The 18,452-nt window shown below is 36.7% G+C and overlaps 1 protein-coding gene across 19 annotated transcripts in view; it reads left to right on the top strand.

Annotated features, from left to right (window-relative positions):
- Window positions 1-18,452, top strand: part of CREM (cAMP responsive element modulator) — a 75,880-nt gene that overhangs the window by 19,386 nt on the left and 38,042 nt on the right. For 15 of the 19 annotated variants that reach the window (XM_049099525.1, XM_049099522.1, XM_049099504.1 and 12 more), the window contains one exon: window positions 5,394-5,517. In XM_049099525.1, the coding sequence (XP_048955482.1) occupies window positions 5,394-5,517 (124 nt within the window). Of the gene's footprint in view, window positions 1-5,393; window positions 5,518-15,884; window positions 16,132-18,452 lie in introns of those variants that run through there. The other 4 variants (XM_049099551.1, XM_049099530.1, XM_049099529.1 and 1 more) reach the window with 4 other exon arrangements.

Below are 18,452 nucleotides of genomic sequence, written 5' to 3'. Positions count from 1 at the left end.
TTGCCCGACATAATGTGTGTTAAAACACTTTCATGAGTGAAATATTTTGAAATGGTTAATAACTTATGAAGCCTTTTATTATACCTCAAAAAGCGAATCCTCATTTAGGGTGACCTTTTTAAGCATTAGAGTTTGTTTTGATGAAAGTCTTTCAGGATTCTATTATGTGTATCCCTTTTTCCTTAAAGTATACTGAGTATAATTAACCTTGAATTGATGACCCAGGGTAGTTATTAAAAATATCATTATTGAATTTTAACTCATACATTTTTCAATTTCTTGAAAGTCACCTTTCAAGTCAAGTCTTTACTTGAAAAGAATGGCTGACTTTACCCTGTATGGACCTAAATTGCCACAGACTTGGAATTCTTGATCTGCTTGTTAGATTCTGTATTGTTCTTCCTCCATCCCTGCCACTGTCAGCTGTCACTTCTTATATCTAATATATTTAGAAGTGAGATAAATGAGTATTGTATTTGAAGTAAAATTGAATGCATTTAAGTATGGACCAAGAGAGATTCTCTTTGTTTTAGAAGTTTAGTATATGGGCTTTAGGACATTTATTTTGCCTATAAACAGGTAACTTTGGCTTATTGTTCAGTTGTTGACTAAATTCTATGTGGATGTCAACTAGTTGAAATGTTATACAATATAGTTTGACAAAATACACACTAAAGGACCTAGAGTAAAGGAGGCATCTGAGTGGGGTGGATTCCCCCCCCAGCTTTGTTTATTTTTAATTTTTTAAACATTTATTCATTTTAGAAAGAGAGAGAGTGCACAAGTGAGGGGAAGGACAGAGGGAGAAGGAAAGGAGACTCCACGCTCAGTAGAGAGCCTGATGTGCGGATCTATTTCAGGACCCAGAGATCATGACCAGAGCTGAAACCAGAGTCAGGTGCCCAACAGGCCGAGCCACCCAGGCACCCTCTCCCTAGAGCTTTAAAAACTATTCTTTCGTTGGTTCTATCCATTCTAGCCCTCCTTCTGTCAGTTCTGCTTTGCCCCTACTCAATCTAATAGGCTTCCCTAAGCACCTAGATTCTCTACTACAATCAACTATTCTGTTTTCCAACTATCCTTTGTACTTTCCCTCCTCTCACAGTTCTCCTTTCCTCTTCTACCTGGTGAAATTCTTCTCATTGTTCATATGTTTATATGGCCCATCCTCAGGCAGATGTAAACGTTATTTACTATGGTTCCCACAGGATTTTATGCATAACGTCCTTCACACAATTTAAGAAGTTACTTTACATGTGGTCCTTAAGGGTCCACTTGATAGATTTGCCAGTAACCTAAGTCTTTCCTAAATGTTGATATACATCAGAATCTCTTGGATATAAAAAAAAAATTAGATGCCCCAGAAAGTTTGATTCAGTAGATTTGGGGTTGAGCCTGGGAATCTGCTCCCCCACACCACCCCCAAACAAGCACGTTAGTTACTTCTGTTACAGGTTGTCCAAGGAACAATTAATGAATATTCCTTCAGGGCAAGGGCTATAATTTGCCCACCTTTATATTTTCCGGGCCTGTCTAAATAAATATTTCCAAAATGAATAGTTTAGTGGGGAAGGCCTTCTAGCATGTCATGTTTGAGTTGAGACTCAGATTCTTAGCAGAGCCTATAAGAGAACTTTAAAATGTGTAAGAAATAGCATAAGACAACATTTCTCGAGTTGTTTTCAGAACACTACTTTTAGGACATGCACCTTGTGGAAAAAGAGTTTTTGGTGGTCAGATACTCTTAGAAAATGCTGCCTGATGGATCTGCACTGTCCATGTCCTGAAGGTGCACTAGCATATTCAGGCTTCTGAGAAGTTCTGCCACAGAAAAACCTTTTAACCCAGGATATTTAGAACTTTTTCACTAAATGTTCCCCTACTCTCTCTCTTTTTTAGATAATACTTTTTCATAACCTGCAGAGCTAAATGTTCTAAGGCATTCTTTTTGGGAATTGTTCGCATAAGCAAACGTAGAGGCAGAAGAATTGGCAGTTTATGTAGGGTGATCTATACTTACCTAGGCTATGCTGGAAAATAAGAGGGAGAGATAAAGGAATTGGGGAATATTAAGGGAAAGACATTTTTGACATGGTAGACTGTAGATTTTTATCTTTTATAAAAATTGCTCTAAATTGTCATGATTAGTTTAAGTTTTGAAATGATTTTTAATAGTGGGAAATAAGTGCAATATAGGTGGGTTTCAGAATAGAAGGCTTGGATTAAGATAATGACTACTGAAATGCAAAAGAAGGTAGTAAAGTGCAAGACATAGATGAAAAATTTGTAAGATCTGGTAACTAAATCTGGAAAAAAGATTTGGACATTTTAATTCAAAGTTCTTAAGTGGCTTGCATACTTTTTGGCTATATATTTAGACTACTAAAGTGAGAAAAACACATTGTATCATTGGTAGTTGAAAAGGTGTATAATAGCAAGGACTATATAGTTTCTCTAAGTTTTTAATATTTGATTTTGTTTATTTTGTTTGTAGTTTGTATTTCTTTTAGTAGGATAACATTTATTATAATGATTTATCTTCTATATAGAAATAGAAATTGTTAACTTAAACTGAAATCATAGACAAGGGACGCTTGGATGGCTCAGTGGTTTGGCACCTGCCTGTGGCCCAGGCCGTGATCCTGGAGACCCAGGATCGAGTCCCACATTGGGCTCCTTGCATGGAGCCTGCTTCTCTTTCTGCCTATTACTTCTGTTAGAGAAGTTAGTTAGAGAGAGCCTTCTCTGTCACACACACAGAGAGGTCTCTGCCTCTCTCTGTGTGTCTCATGAATGAATAAAGTAAGTCTTAAAAAAAAAAAGAAATCATAGAATTATGACAAAAAAAAATTTTTTTTATTGGTGTTCAATTTACTAACATACAGAATAACCCCCAGTGCCCATCACCCATTCACTCCCACCCCCCGCCCTCCTCCCCTTCCAACACCCCTAGTTCGTTTCCCAGAGTTAGCAGTCTTTACGTTCTGTCTCCCTTTCTGATATTTCCCACACATTTCTTCCCCCTTCCCTTATATTCCCTTTCACTATTATTTATATTCCCCAAATGAATGAGAACATATAATGTTTGTCCTTCTCCGACTGGCTTACTTCACTCAGCATAATACCCTCCAGTTCCATCCACGTTGAAGCAAATGGTGGGTATTTGTCATTTCTAATAGCTGAGGAATATTCCATTGTATACATAAACCACATCTTCTTTATCCATTCATCTTTCGTTGGACACCGAGGCTCCTTCCACAGTTTGGCTATCGTGGCCATTGCTGCTATAAACATCGGGGTGCAGGTGTCCTGGCGTTTCACTGCATCTGTATCTTTGGGGTAAATCCCCAGCAGTGCAATTGCTGGGTCGTAGGGCAGGTCTATTTTTAACTGTTTGAGGAACCTCCACACAGTTTTCCAGAGTGGCTGCACCAGTTCACATTCCCACCAACAGTGTAAGAGGGTTCCCTTTTCTCCACATCCTCTCCAACATTTGTTGTTTCCTGCCTTGTTAATTTTCCCCATTCTCACTGGGGTGAGGTGGTATCTCATTGTGGTTTTGATTTGTATTTCCCTGATGGCAAGTGATGCAGAGCATTTTCTCATGTGCATGTTGGCCATGTCTAGGTCTTCCTCTGTGAGATTTCTCTTCATGTCTTTTGCCCATTTCATGATTGGATTGTTTGTTTCTTTGGTGTTGAGTTTAATAAGTTCTTTATAGATCTTGGAAACTAGCCCTTTATCTGATATGTCATTTGCAAATATCTTCTCCCATTCTGTAGGTTGTCTTTGAGTTTTGTTGACTGTATCCTTTGCTGTGCAAAAGCTTCTTATCTTGATGAAGTCCCAATAGTTCATTTTTGCTTTTGTTTCTTTTGCCTTCGTGGATGTATCTTGCAAGAAGTTACTGTGGCCGAGTTCAAAAAGGGTGTTGCCTGTGTTCTCCTCTAGGATTTTGATGGAATCTTGTCTCACATTTAGATCTTTCATCCATTTTGAGTTTATCTTTGTGTATGGTGCAAGAGAGTGGTCTAGTTTCATTCTTCTGCATGTGGATGTCCAATTTTCCCAGCACCATTTATTGAAGAGACTGTCTTTCTTCCAATGGATAGTCTTTCCTCCTTTATCGAATATTAGTTGCCCATAAAGTTCAGGGTCCACTTCTGGATTCTCTATTCTGTTCCACTGATCTATGTGTCTGTTTTTGTGCCAGTACCACACTGTCTTGATGACCACAGCTTTGTAGTACAACCTGAAATCTGGCATTGTGATGCCCCCAGCTATGGTTTTCTTTTTTAAAATTCCCCTGGCTATTCGGGGTCTTTTCTGATTCCACACAAATCTTAAAATAATTTGTTCTAACTCTCTGAAGAAAGTCCATGGTATTTTGATAGGGATTGCATTAAACGTGTATATTGCCCTGGGTAACATTGACATTTTCACAATATTAATTCTGCCAATCCATGAGCATGGAATATTTTTCCATCTCTTTGTGTCTTCCTCAATTTCTTTCAGAAGTGTTCTATAGTTTTGAGGGTATAGATCCTTTACCTCTTTGGTTAGGTTTATTCCTAGGTATCTTATGCTTTTTGGTGCAGTTGTAAATGGGATTGACTCCTTAATTTCTCTTTCTTCAGTCTCATTGTTAGTGTATAGAAATGCCACTGACTTCTGGGCATTGATTTTGTATCCTGCCACGCTACCGAATTGCTGTATGAGTTCGGGGGCGGCTCCGCGGAGGGGGCTGCACGGCCCCGGGAGCAGCTCGGAGGGGCTCGGGCAGAGGAAGAGGCTCCGTGCGGAGGGGGCTGCGCGGTTCCATGACAAAAATTTTTCTGGAAAAATTAGATTCTCGTCAATGAAATGGGAAATGTCTTATGTCTAAGACATATGGTCAAATCTGCATGATTCAATTTGAGAGGCCTGTTTATCAGAAACTGGTTAGAGCTGGCAAAACTAGACACATCTTTGTATTACATACATTTAACTTAGTCTACGGGGAAATTCTTTCATACTATATATTACCTAGTAGGTATTTTAGGCCTTGAGAGTCATAGAATATTTATACTTCATGTAAAGTAGAAGACCTATTTTTTTTCACTTATTTAAACTGGAGGGCTTAAAATAATTATTAAGGAGACTTTATTATAAGATTAACTAATAAATAAACTAATAAACTAATTCCCATAAAACATTTTGCAGTGCTTTCTTGGTAATGTTCATACCCAGTGAGCAGAGTTAGTTCAGAGAGTTAGGACTCTGCCACTTAACCCATTTCTGGAAAAATAAGGTAGTTTAATTGATGACAGAAATGAATATCAGAAAGCTAGGTAAAAACAGAAAAATCTTTCAGATAGGGCCTTAATACTTCTTCCTTTTTTTTGTCTTTTCAGACAAATGACCATGGACACAATGGAATCTCAGCAGGATGGAAGTGTAACAGATTCTGTGGCAGAGAACGAATCTGCACATATGCAGAACCAGACTGGTCAAAATTCAATCCCTACTTTAACTCAGGTAAATTTAATGTAGGCAATAGGCAGGCACTGATGAAAGTTAAAGTTATCTGGAAATAAGAATTATGTGCAGATTGTTTTCTTGAAGTTGATGTGAAGTTTTCCCTGTTCCCTAGTTATCAGCCATTCTTACTGATTTGATTTCAAAGAGAAGATATGTATCTTAGTTACGTTTACCTTGTAATGGACACTTTGAAATGCTCCCTCTACCACCACTGCTATGCAAAAGGAAAAACAGAAACCTGTCCACGATATGTAATCTTCAAATTATTATTTGAGAATATTGGTAATTCCAAGTTGTTATAGTCTTATATTCTTAGCTGGAAATACTGCAGAAATCTTACTTTGCCCTGTATATAATTTGTTTGATCTTTGCTTTCTTTTTAGTTAGGACTTCAAATCTGTTTCAGTTAGATACCACCAGGATGAGTTAGTGCCTGGTTTTCAGCTCCTAAGGTTTATTTCTGAGCTATCTATAAAAATATGTAATACAAGCAAGTACATTGGTCATCAAATATTTATTGAGTACCTACTGGTTCTAGGCACTATTTAGATTCGTGAGGAGATGTAGTTTCTGGCCTTAAAATATCTTATGGCTTAGTGAGGAGAACAGGTATTTGAATGATAGCTCCAATAGTATAAGAAGTGCCATAAAAGGTTAAGTACAAAATGACTAAATCTTACAGAGGAGGGAGCAGCCAGTGGCTAGAGTACTTTATGGAGGATTTTGCTTTTGAGCTAGACATGTAGAGGGTGAGTAGGAGTTTGCCGCGTGGACAAGGATAGGGAAGCATATTCTAGGCAGGCAAAGAGTGTGTGCAGAGGCACAAAGCCAGAGAGAGCACATGGCATCAGGTAACTACGGGTAGAGGAGCTAACAGGAGCCTAGTGTCTGGGCTGGGAAGTTAAGTTGGTAAATGTGAGCAGAGTTTGTATACATTTGAGGATGTATAGTGTCCTGGATTCTAAATATTCTTGAACACAATGTTCACTGTGTTTAGAACACTACTATTTGTGTGAACTGTGTGGAGGTTGGACTGATCGTCAACCAGCCAGTAGTAGAGACACCTTTTGGGTGGAGTCCTGGGAGTGGGGGATACAGTGTGGTGGTGAGATTTTCACAGCATCTTGAAGGGAAGATAGAAAGGATCCATATGGCTGACTGAAGGTCCAGGGGGAACACCAGGTACATCCTGGATTACCTCAGGCCAGACTGGTTCCTGTGAGGTCTCTTCTTTCCCAATACTGGGCCCCAAGCACCCAGCCTGCTTTTCCTTTCTCCTTCAAGCTCCTAACACCCACTCACTCCTTGGGGGTTTTCTCACAAGTAGTCTGTGGAGCTGCATCTCCCTGGCAACACCCTTCTTTGTTAACCTGGAACATAGGCATACAGACCTTTTGCTATTTAAAAGTGGAGGGCAGCCTTTTTCTTATTAAAAAAAATATATGTTTATTGTAGAAAATTAAAACATCTATTACTATAAAGAAGAAAATAAAAACTGCATAATTTAATCATCGTTAACATTTTGTTGTATATCTTTTATTTAGTCTAATGGTCTTTATGAATAGAATACAATCCCTGTACTTTGTCATAAATTTGCGATCTTCTAGAGTTTTTATCACTATGGTTCTCTAATTCTGCCCTTTGCCAAAGCGAGAATTTTGAAAGCAAATCTTCCTTTTGCCTCCACTGGCAAACAGATAACAGATAACAGATCCCGCCTCACTGACCCTCACATAGCCTCCCCTCCCTGTTCTGGGCCAGCACTGTCGAAACAATAGATCTCCATTGTCTAAAAAGGGTAATTTGCAATTCTGAGGACCTTCAGCCTAGGTGACACCCACCTCTGTGAGCGTCAGTCAGAAGTTGCTAAAGAGTTCTAGTAATGTGAAGTCTGAGAAATAACCTTGGATTTATGGGATTTTTGAATTGGAGTCCAGTGAACAGAAAGCAGGTTTTCGAAGATTAGAGAAGAAATAAGAGGGAGAGGTGGTAGATATTGGAGATAAAGATTCTTCAAGAAGTTTTTCTGTGAAATAATAGAGAAAGATGAGTCTGAGACAAAGGGTTGAGAACAGGGGTGTGGCAAAGTTGAGTGTTTTGAGGAAAATAGTAGGAGAGACACACTTTTAAGAAGGCTGAATCAGATCCAGGAAAAACCTGTGGTTTGCATTTATAATGCTTGCTTTTTTAAAAATCAACTAACCAAATATTGATATTTATTAAATGTGGATAGCAAGTTCATGGACTTGCTGTGGTATTTTATTTTCTGAATATCTTAGGGATCTGATCAAAGAATAAACTATGGTTTTTATCTTTCATATATTAGGAATGTTGAGAAACTAAGAAGTAATCTGTGGCTGATTCACTGATTACTTTGGTTAACTAAGAGTTATCCTCTGTCATGTATGGATCATGAGTTTTTGAAGAATTAGGAGACAATTCTTAGCAAAGTTTTCTTTTTTTTTTTTTATTTTATGATAGGCACACAGTGAGAGAGAGAGAGGCAGAGACACAGGCAGAGGGAGAAGCAGGCTCCATGCACCGGGAGCCTGACGTGGGATTCGATCCCGGGTCTCCAGGATCGCACCCTGGGCCAAAGGCAGGCGCCAAACCGCTGCGCCACCCAGGGATCCCTTAGCAAAGTTTTCTAAACATAATTAATCCTAAACAGCTAGATTCTTGTGATGCCTGAAGCTGTTCATTTGTGAGTACTCTTTATTATTATGTGATACTATATGATAAAAGGATTAGGAAATCAAGTTGAAATCTTTATTAAACCTATAATGTATGCTGAAAGTGGCTAACTCTTCTGAATAATTCATGATTGCTTGTATACTTGCCACTTGTTTCATTTCTTTCTCAAAGAGGTCTTTTTTTTTTTTTTTTAAGATTCTATTTATTTATTCATGAGAGACATAGAGAGAAAGAGAGGCAGAGACACAGGCAGAGAGAGAAGCAGGCTCCACGCAGGTAGCTCGATGTGGGACTCGCTCCCAGGTCTCCAGGGTCATGCCCTGGGCTGAAGGTGGCGATAAACCGCTGAGCCACCTGGGCTGCCCGAGGTCTGTTTTGTACAGAGAGGAATTTATAACACTTAATTTCCTTTTTATATGGTCAAATTATCATTAACTAGTATGGGAACAAAAGCTGTGAACAAAGGATTCAGTCAGTTTGATCCTTTGCATCTGGTCATTTGATAGTAGTACCCTGGCCTTTTTTTTTTTTTTTTTTTTTAATTTATTTATTTGTGAGAGAGACATAGGCAGAGGGAGAAGTAGGCTTCCGGTGGGGAGCCTGATGTGGGACTAGATCCCAGGACCCTGGGATCATGACCTGAGCCGAAGGCAGATGCTCAACCATTGAGCCACCCAGGGTCCCTACCCTGGCCTTTCCAAAGCTCCTGCTATCATAGTTACTCTGAAAATCATCCCATTCAGGAAGATCTGACAACTGAGCTTGGCCTCTGGGTACACCAAGTGTCTAGTTTTTCTGTTTTCTAACTTCCCAGATATAAGTGGAATCTTTCCCTACTACCTGTAGTCAAAAGTAAATAGAAGTCACAGTGGTGATAATGTCAAAGAGCTGAAAGCAGGATTTGCCGTAAACAGATCCTGGGGGTGGCAAATAATTGAGGTTAAATTTGGACTTGACTTTCTTTTTGCCTGAGATATTTTTTATGTTGATTGATTGATTGGTTGATTTTTAAGATTTTTTTTTTTTATTTGAGAGAGAGAGAGCACTAGAGAGAGAGCAAGCACAAATAGGGGTCAAAGGGAGGGGAGAAGCAGGTAGGGATTCTGAAGTGGGGCTCAATCCCAGGACCCTGGAATCAGGACCTAAGCCCAAGGCAGAAGCTTAACTGACTAAGCCTCCCAGTTGATTTATTTTTAATTGAAGCTACTTTCTTATTTGTTAAGTATATGTATTGCTATGTAAGACTAGTTTCCATCTCTTCTGACCCTGAAAAGTTCTTGGTAATAAATTGAAGAGTTTATTTTAGATAACTGAGCCAGGAGGAAACCCTGTCCAAAAGCCAAAATGGTGGAAAGCAAAAGTAATATATATATATATTATATTTTTATATATATTTTATATATAATACCTATATTACTGTATATATAAGTAATTTAAAAATTGCCACATATCCTCTGGAAATAATATAATCTTTAAATGGGTAGTGGGAAGTTAGACTTTCTTTTAAAATAGAAGATTTCAAACATATACAAGGTAGAATAATGTTTATATAGATTTTTATGTATGTATATATAAACTTGATTAATTACTAAGATTTTGTACTTTCATTTATCTTCTTTTTTTTCTTTTTGTTGAAGTATTTTAAGCAGCTCTGCAGATCTCAGACATCATGTCATTTTACTCCTACTTCTGGGTATGCAATTTGTAAAATATCATGGATTTTTTTTATGTAACCAAATGTCAGAGTCATATCTAATAAAATCAAGCATAATTCTTTGCAATGATATACACTTCTTATTCACATTATCCCAGGTATCTCACAAATGTGTAATCAACTCTGAAAGAAGAGTGAGGACACTTTGAACTTTTCTTGTTGCAGGTCTCTTGGGGATTATTAATATCACTATGACAATTTGGGTAGGCGAGGTAATCCATATGCAAGACTAACTTTCTAGAGCTTCATTCCCTATAGCTGCTAATGAGGCCTATGGGCCTGAGTTTGGCCCCTCAACTCTAAGAGCAAAATAACTCTTCTGTGTAAATGACCAGTTCTTAGAGTGTTAGCAAAGATGAAAGGAGCAGACTCACAGAAGTCATAGAGCTTGAAGGAAGCTCTGGAGATCATCAAGGTCAGCACAGTGCCTCAGGACAATTTGTTCTAGTATAAAATTTAACCTTCCTGAGGGCCTGTGTATTTTTGGAACCGAGACTAGGGAGCAGAGAAAACCACTAGGGAATGTTGTTTGAGGATGATACTCTGCTAATCTCCTTTCTTATTCCATGTGTTCTAAATGCAAACAATATGTAAAGAAGCACCTCAGAATAAAGTGGGTCTGGCAAGCAGTGAGGAATTGAAATAGGAATGATTTAACAAAGGATACATTTTAATGTATAACTTGTAAGTTTTCTTTTTCAATCTGGTGGGAAATTGGAATGACATTTCTCATTGCTTTGGCCAGCTGTGCCAAAATTCTATCTTCTTGTCCTGAATAAGACCCAGAAGGCTATGGATGGCTATCAGAAAACAAAACAAAAGCAACATTTGCTCTTGATAATGGGTCAGCAGCATATTAAAGACGGTCTGCATTGTGTTCGGTTGATTTGGTATATTTACTATCAGCTCAGTAAATCTAATTTACACTTAGTGTTCAATTGAATCTTGTTTTTCAACTTTGAAATACTAATTCCCTTACTTGAGGAACTCTTACTGAAGGAGAAAAATGTTCCTCTTAAGATTTTGAGGTAAATATTTTTATTTCGGTATTGACTTCATACTGCTCCTTATTTTTATATAATCCTTCCTCCGGTACTTTTTCATTGCCTTAATCTAATTTTTTAATATAATGTTTTACTTCACTTAGAATTCTCTCTAAAAATGAACAAAAGTTGGAGGAGAAAGTAAAACTAATTTTTTTCAGTAAATGCTAAATCTGTGTTGTATAATGTTCGTTAGTCAACTAATTGAAGAAAATATACTGTTTTGAAATGTAACTTACTCTTGAAGGTAATTCAAGGCTTGAGAGATGTAAGTTAAATGTAATTTGTGAGCTAATAGTAGTGGCCTTTTGTTCAATTTGAACAAGAATTTTTAAAATATCTGTACTCTTATTTTGTAATTTTATATATAATAGCCAGTATATTTCTTTAAAGGTTAGTTTTTGACTTTAGAATGGAGTCTATGATTTCATCCTAGTGATAATACTTTGTGTAAAATTTGATATCTCAAAGATAACTTAAAGCAATCAAATTTCAGAAAAAGATTTTGTTTTTATACTTGTGATAAAAATGCATACAAATTAGTTATAGCGGAGAGATTGTTAGATTTTCTGTCATTTATAATGATTTTTCTCTGAGGTTTGGGCACTTTTGTTTGACATTCCAGGTTCTTCGTAGTTTTAGTAAAACATGGTTTGTCACTAGCAGTAATGGAAAAATAACTGAGTGTAAACATAGTTATTCTTTTTACCCTTTTCTCTATGATTTTCTTTCTTTCTTTCTTTCTTTCTTTCTTTCTTTCTTTCTTTCTTTCTTTCTTTCTTTCTTTCTTTCTTTCAGATTTTATTTTATTCATGAGAGACAGAGAGAGAGAGAGAGAGAGGCAGAGACAACACAGGCAGAGGGTGAAGTAGGCTCCCTGTGCAGGCTCCATGCAGGGAGCCTGACGTGGGACTCGATCCCAGGTCTCCAGGATCAGGCCCTGGGCTGAAGGCAGCGCTAAACCACTGCACCACCAGGGCTGCCCAATAAAATCTTTAAAAAAAAAATCTACTTACTATGCTTAAATAGGCCTCTAGAGGTTACAGAAAAGGAAAGATAATTCATAGTTGTTTTATAAGCAACATTCTGATATGGTGCCATGAACTTATTTTAAATGGTATGTTTTATGCTCCTAAGTTTTTGTACTTTGGATTTCTTTTAGGGATTTTAAAACATTGTAAGAATTTCTTTATGCCATTTTGTTTGGCTCTGAAAATCTAAAATATGATTTATTACTAGATTTTGGATTTCATGTTAAGACCAAATTTAGCAGCTAAATATTTAATATTCATGTTAAGACCATATTTAGCAGCTAAATATTTAGGCTTGCCTGTGTATGAACTCGGACCTTTGGACTAAAACTAAAAAAACTTAAGGATTCAACTTGACCTAGCCATGTTTTGTCACTGATTCAGATTTTGACTTATTTTTATATAAATCCTTGATTCATCTTCCACCACCTGAATTTTGAGGAATACTTTAAAAAGTATTTTAATCTTTCCAAATCAAAGGACTAAAACATGTAAATTGTTTAAACTCTAAATTCTTGACTAAATTATTTAAATGCAACAATAATAAAAATAAGAAAAGTGAATATTGAATATTCAGTATATGCCAGGCACTTGCCTCTGTCCTCTGTAGAAAGGGTACTGTTTTCATTCTCCATAACAGTTGTGGGAAGTAAGGTATAGAGGGACTGAATGAGCAACTTGTCATCAGTCACACAACTAGTAAGAGGCAAGGCCAAAATTAGAACCAAGGTGATCTGGATCTGGCTTTAGATTCCATTATGCACTCTACTCTTTATTACTTGTAATATATAGGGTACTTAGTGTTGAACCAGACCATATGGAGGGCATTACCTTGGCGATTCCATAATAATTAAATATAATAGTAAATATATGTTATATATTGTTACTGTAGAGAACTGTATATGTGCATATGTGTATATTGTGTGTATATGTATCTATACACACACACATAAATAGTACTATGCAGTACATATTATATATGTACTATATACTGTTTTCTTCTTCATTATTCAGTGGCAGATTAAGATAGTTCCATATTTAAATCCCAACTCAGCTTCTGATTTGGGATATGTGAAGAGCATAGAAAATTTAAATTTTATCCATTTTGAAGCATTAGTAATTGTTTCCGTATAACCTCTGGCACCAGTAACCATTCTTATGTATAGAACCATCAGTTTGGGGCCAAGAGTATGAGAGTACCCAGAGCTTTAGAATTTTTTTTTTTCCAGAGCTTTAGAATTATGTTTTATAAGATGATGAAGAAATCAGTCCCATTACCTTTGGCAAGATCAATTTATTGAGTGTTTTCCTGGCAAGAAGCCAGTTAATTATTATATCCACCAAATATGGAACCATAGTTATTAGTATTTTGGGGGGGGTGGTAAAAAAATACATAAAATCTGCAGTCTTAACAAGTTTAAGTGTGCAGTTCAGTGGTGTTAAGGATATTCACATTGCTGTGATCAGATCTCCAGAACATTTTCATCTTGCAAATCTAAAGCTCTACATCCATTACATAAAAACATTATTTTTACCTCTGCCTTCATCCCTGGTAACTACCATTCTACCATCTGTGAACTTAATTACTTTAAGATACTTCAGATAAGTAGTTGCCATCAGCATATGTCTTTTTGTGACTGGCTTGCTTCACTTAGCATAATGTCCTCAAGGTTTATCCATGTCATAGTACGATAGCATTCTTTTCCTTTGTAAGGAAAGAAAAGGCTGAATAATATTCCATTGTATGTACGTACTGTATTTTTATTTATTATTTCTATTTTTTAAGAAGTTTATTTATTTTTAAAGTAATCTTTACATCAAGGTGAGCCTCAAATCCTTGACCCTAAGATTGAGTCACACTTTCTTCTACATGAGCCAACCCTAATATTACTATTTTTAAGGTTTTTTTGGTGGTTTGTTTGTTGATTTTCATTTTTGCCAATTCAATACTCCTTAGGACTTACCAAGTTATTGGTAATAAAGAGTAGAGTGCATAATGGAATCTAAAGAAGAAATAAAATAATTCAAGTGAATCGAAGTTTACTTCATAGACACTCTTTATAGAGGTTTTTGCTCGGAAATAAAGATTAACATGAAGCTTGGCTAGTAAGTGGTTTTAGGCATTCATTTTGTGGTTTCTCGCCTTTGGCATATACATTTCTTATTCATTATTAGAAATTAGCTGTATTATTGTTAAGAGCAGTTTTAATGTTATTGTTTGTTCTTATATCTCCTGGGTAAATACCACTTTGGGCTCAGGATCTCACTGTAGCTTCATTATTACACTTAACTACTTGCATCTGGCTAGTTACTATGACCAGTTTTAGTTTTAGTCTCACTGAAACCAAATATAGGATTGATATTTGAAAGTTTTGGAGTTAAATGAATTCTGACTTCTACAAATGTAATATTCATTTCATAGTACTTTAAAAATATAGTTATGACAAATGAAACATTTCATATTGGTTAGAATATAAAATGATGTTCCAACCGCTACAAATAGGACATTCAAAATACTATATAGATTAGATAGGAAAAACAAATGAGCTAGAGCATTGTTTTTGGTTGTTTTAGGTTTTTTATCTTTTTTTAAAGATTTTATTTATTTATTCATGAGCGAGAGAGAGAGAGAAAGAGAGAGACAGGCAGAGACACAGACAGAGGGAGAAGCAGGCTCCTTGTAGGGAGCCCTGTGGGGACTCGATCCCAGGACCCGAGGATCAGGCCCTGAGCCTAAGGCAGACTCTCAACTGCTGAGCCACCCAGGTGGTCCCCCCAGAATGGCTTTTCAAAGGATAAAGAACCCCTGATTTTAATTTGTGCTCAAAAGATCATCACTGTCTATTGGAAGTATAATCAAAACAGACTGAACGATTAAGAATGATATAATTCTGATATTTGCTTTGCTTTCAAGAGGAGAATTTTTTAAAAGATTTTATTCATTTGAAACAGAATGAGAGTGAGAGAGAGTGCATGCATGCACAATTTGGGGGAAGGATAAAGGGAGAGGAAGAGACAGACTCCCCACTGAGCAGGGAGCCAGACTGAGGCTCCATCCCAGGACCCCTGGGATCATGACCTGAGCTGAAGGCAGACGTTTTAAGGGACTGAGCCACCCAGACCCACCATTTATATTTACAATACCAGAAACAGCGATCCACTTCCCCCTTCTCATTTTATTCAGATTATAGATTTCAGACAGTATTTGTTTATGCTCTACACATACAGGAAGCATGTAAGGCAACAGCATTCCCATGTAGTTCTCTTTAGAATTTTAACATAGTAGATACAAAAATAGGAGTCTTAGCTAGCTAACTCTGTTATCCATAAATATGTTCAACTGAAATTCTCAAGGTAAAATTTAACTTCATGGAATTTTGCAGTCTGTTAGCCCCACTAAAAAAAAAAAAAAAAAAAAAACAGCGAGAAAGACACTAAAATGAGACCAACTCTACATTTTTCATTTTGTGTTGTCTTCATTTAGTGCAATTAAACACAACTTAAAAAAATATATTTTGCATCTTTATTCAAGTATTCACTTTCATTATTCTCCTGTTTTCAAACCTTAAAATATTTGAAATATTGAACACTTTTTTTTCTCACAAAAGAAACAGACTCTTAAGAATCTTAATACACAGAAATCGAGGTAGTTTTCAACTTCTTGCTTAGAGTATTAGTGGACTTTAATTGTAGCCCTTAGAATTAAAATAGGTAAGATACAGATTTTATTTCTCAGGAGCAGAAGTGATAGTGAAATCTGTATATTGTGAATTCACATTTCCCCCCATCCTTTATTAACTGTCTTGAATGCAGGCCCAGTAGCTCTGTGACATTTGCAGCTGTTCTATGACATCATAAACCCCATCTTAAGAGAACCTAGCTACGGATTGGAGGTAGTCTACTAGGTGCTAATCAAGTGCTGTTACAACATTGTGAGGTTTTCCCAGTTACGAGTGTCATTATACGGATTTTTTAATTGCAAAGCCAAGTAAGGCTGTCAATTGCATCATCTTAACTTCAGATCAACTACTGTCTATAGTGGGGTTGTTGGTGGATGTGGTGGCATCAGCATAATCTATGTTTCAGGCATCCTATAGAAGAGGATTATTCAGGGGATCTGGAAGAAAAGGTAAATATGTTTACTATGAGTTCATTCTACACACTTTTAGAGTCTCATAAAATATAAAAATTATGAAATATAAAATATACCCATTTTTATTTTTCTGTTTTTCGAACAGCTGCCTACATGACTATTGGAAGGTGATGAATATGCTGATAGATCTTCCGATGGCCTTTTCCTTCCCTTCATTTAGGCTTTTTATGCAAGCGTTCCCTCCTCTGAGAAGTTTTCCAACAAGTGTATTTTGATTAGCTTCCTTCCAAACTACCCCTGCCTTGTCACTCTCTGATCGCTTACCCTGCTTCATTTTTCTTTAAAGAATTTAATAACACCAAAAATGATGTATTTGTTTTGATCTATTTTCTGTCTCCTGATTTAGGAGAGCAGAAACTTCTCTTGTTCACTGTGATAGCCCTGCTGTTTAGACTGGTCCACACAGCAGGCTCCTGATAAATATTTGTCAAGAGACTAAAAGACTGAGTTAATTCATAAAGATGACCTGTTTCTGTGATACTTTTTTTGCATTTTAAGTCTTGGAATGAATATTTGATGTTTATAAGAAGTGTTTCTCTATTTCTGCCTACAGTATGCATATTTCAGTTCAGATGAACTGAAGTTTGTATCCCTAGTGTCTTTTAGGAAAAACTATTATCTTTTTCCAGAGCTTCTTTAGAATTCTATTTGTACATTATGAATAAAGTAATTATAGTACTCTTAAAAGATTGCTCTTTCTTAGCATTTCTCAGATCTTTGTTTTCTGGTTCTAACGCATCAGTCACATAATTCTCCTTGCTTATTAACATTTCTACCTAGTTGCCCTATCATTGCTTTCAACCTAGCCTACCTAAAACTGAATCTACCACTTTACACAAAACAAAAAAGATGCTTCTTTATTGGCTCACTTTTGGTTTTGGAGCCTCCATGCATGTTCTCGAATCATTGCCAATGTTCCTTCTATGCCATCTGTGTACAATACCCTACTTTAAGGACGCTGTAGATTCTGTTATGGCCCATGGTCAGTATAATAGTATAGTAATACTAAGATGCTTAGGGAGGGAGCCACATGAATTTTTTTTTTAATTAATAACATCAAAGTTTAGCCTGTTAACTTTACCAATACAGCTAAAGACTAGTCACCAGTTTTTGGCAAAACCAGTGAGAATAGAATGTCTGAATATAGAATGTCTCTAGATCTAAGGATTTTTGTTTTTGTTTTAAGGATACATCTGAATTCTCTCCCTAGGGTATGTCATCTGTGCAGGTTCCCAGCCTGTATTTCTGTGGTTTAACAAAAGAGTTGTCTCATGAGCTTTTGTGCTGCCCAGAGTTTGGATATAGAAAAGTTTCATTGTAGTGATAGAATTCCTATAACTTATCTCCAGAATTCTAGGAGTACAGTTTTGTTTTAGTAGCTGCAACTCCCTTTCCATAGCAGGTGTTCTTGACACTAAGCCATTTTGATATGAGTGATCATTTAATAATTTAAAATCTTGAAAATTATACTTCAAAGGTAATTAAAGCAACTTAAAGCATGATTTATATTTATCAAAACCTCACAGATCTTTCTTGAGTTGTTCAATTCTTCAGAATATCTAATGTCTTTAAAGCTGGGGTATTTCCCCACAAAAAGTGAATGTGGCATCTCAATCCACAGGTCCAGTCTATAATACTTGTACTCTTGAGTATAATCCATATTATATTTCACCCAGTCTCTGACAAGCAAACTCTCTATCAAGCTTATTGGATACCGTGGTCTGGCTGTGCTGCTGTGGTGTAGTTGAAAGCACAGCCTGCTTCAGTGCTCAGTTCACACTGTGAGCCAGGGCTACATTGGGATAGAGCAGCAGTTTTCAAAATGTTTAGAGACCCCAGGAAGGACTTTGAGGAGATTTTCAGGAGGTTTGGAAGGACCATGCTGTTTTCATAATAATGCTAAGATTTATTTGTCCTTTTTCTCTGTATTGATATTTACACTGATGGTGTAAAAACAGCAGAAGGGGGGTAAAGCTGTTGGCACCTTAGCATGAATCAAATCTGTAGCGCGCATCAAACTATACCAGTAATCATTGTATTCTTCACTATCATTCACTTGCAGGTAAAAAAATAAAGTCAGTTTCATTTACAATACCCCAGTAAGGTGGTAAATGTTACCAGTTGTAGCAAACCTTGACCCTTGAGTACATTTCAATATTCTGTGTTATGAAATTGGTGTGTTTGCTGAAAACATTTCTGCTGTGTAGCAAAGACTGATGGTGTTCTTGAAGAAAAACACATACTTGTTTGAGTGGTGAAATGGACTAGCTGGGTTTTTCCCCACAGGATATCAGTTT

The sequence above is a fragment of the Canis lupus genome, chromosome 2, assembly GCF_003254725.2.
Source record: "Canis lupus dingo isolate Sandy chromosome 2, ASM325472v2, whole genome shotgun sequence".
Taxonomy (NCBI): Eukaryota; Metazoa; Chordata; class Mammalia; order Carnivora; family Canidae; genus Canis; species Canis lupus.
This window is presented reverse-complemented; position numbering and strand designations above follow the sequence as displayed.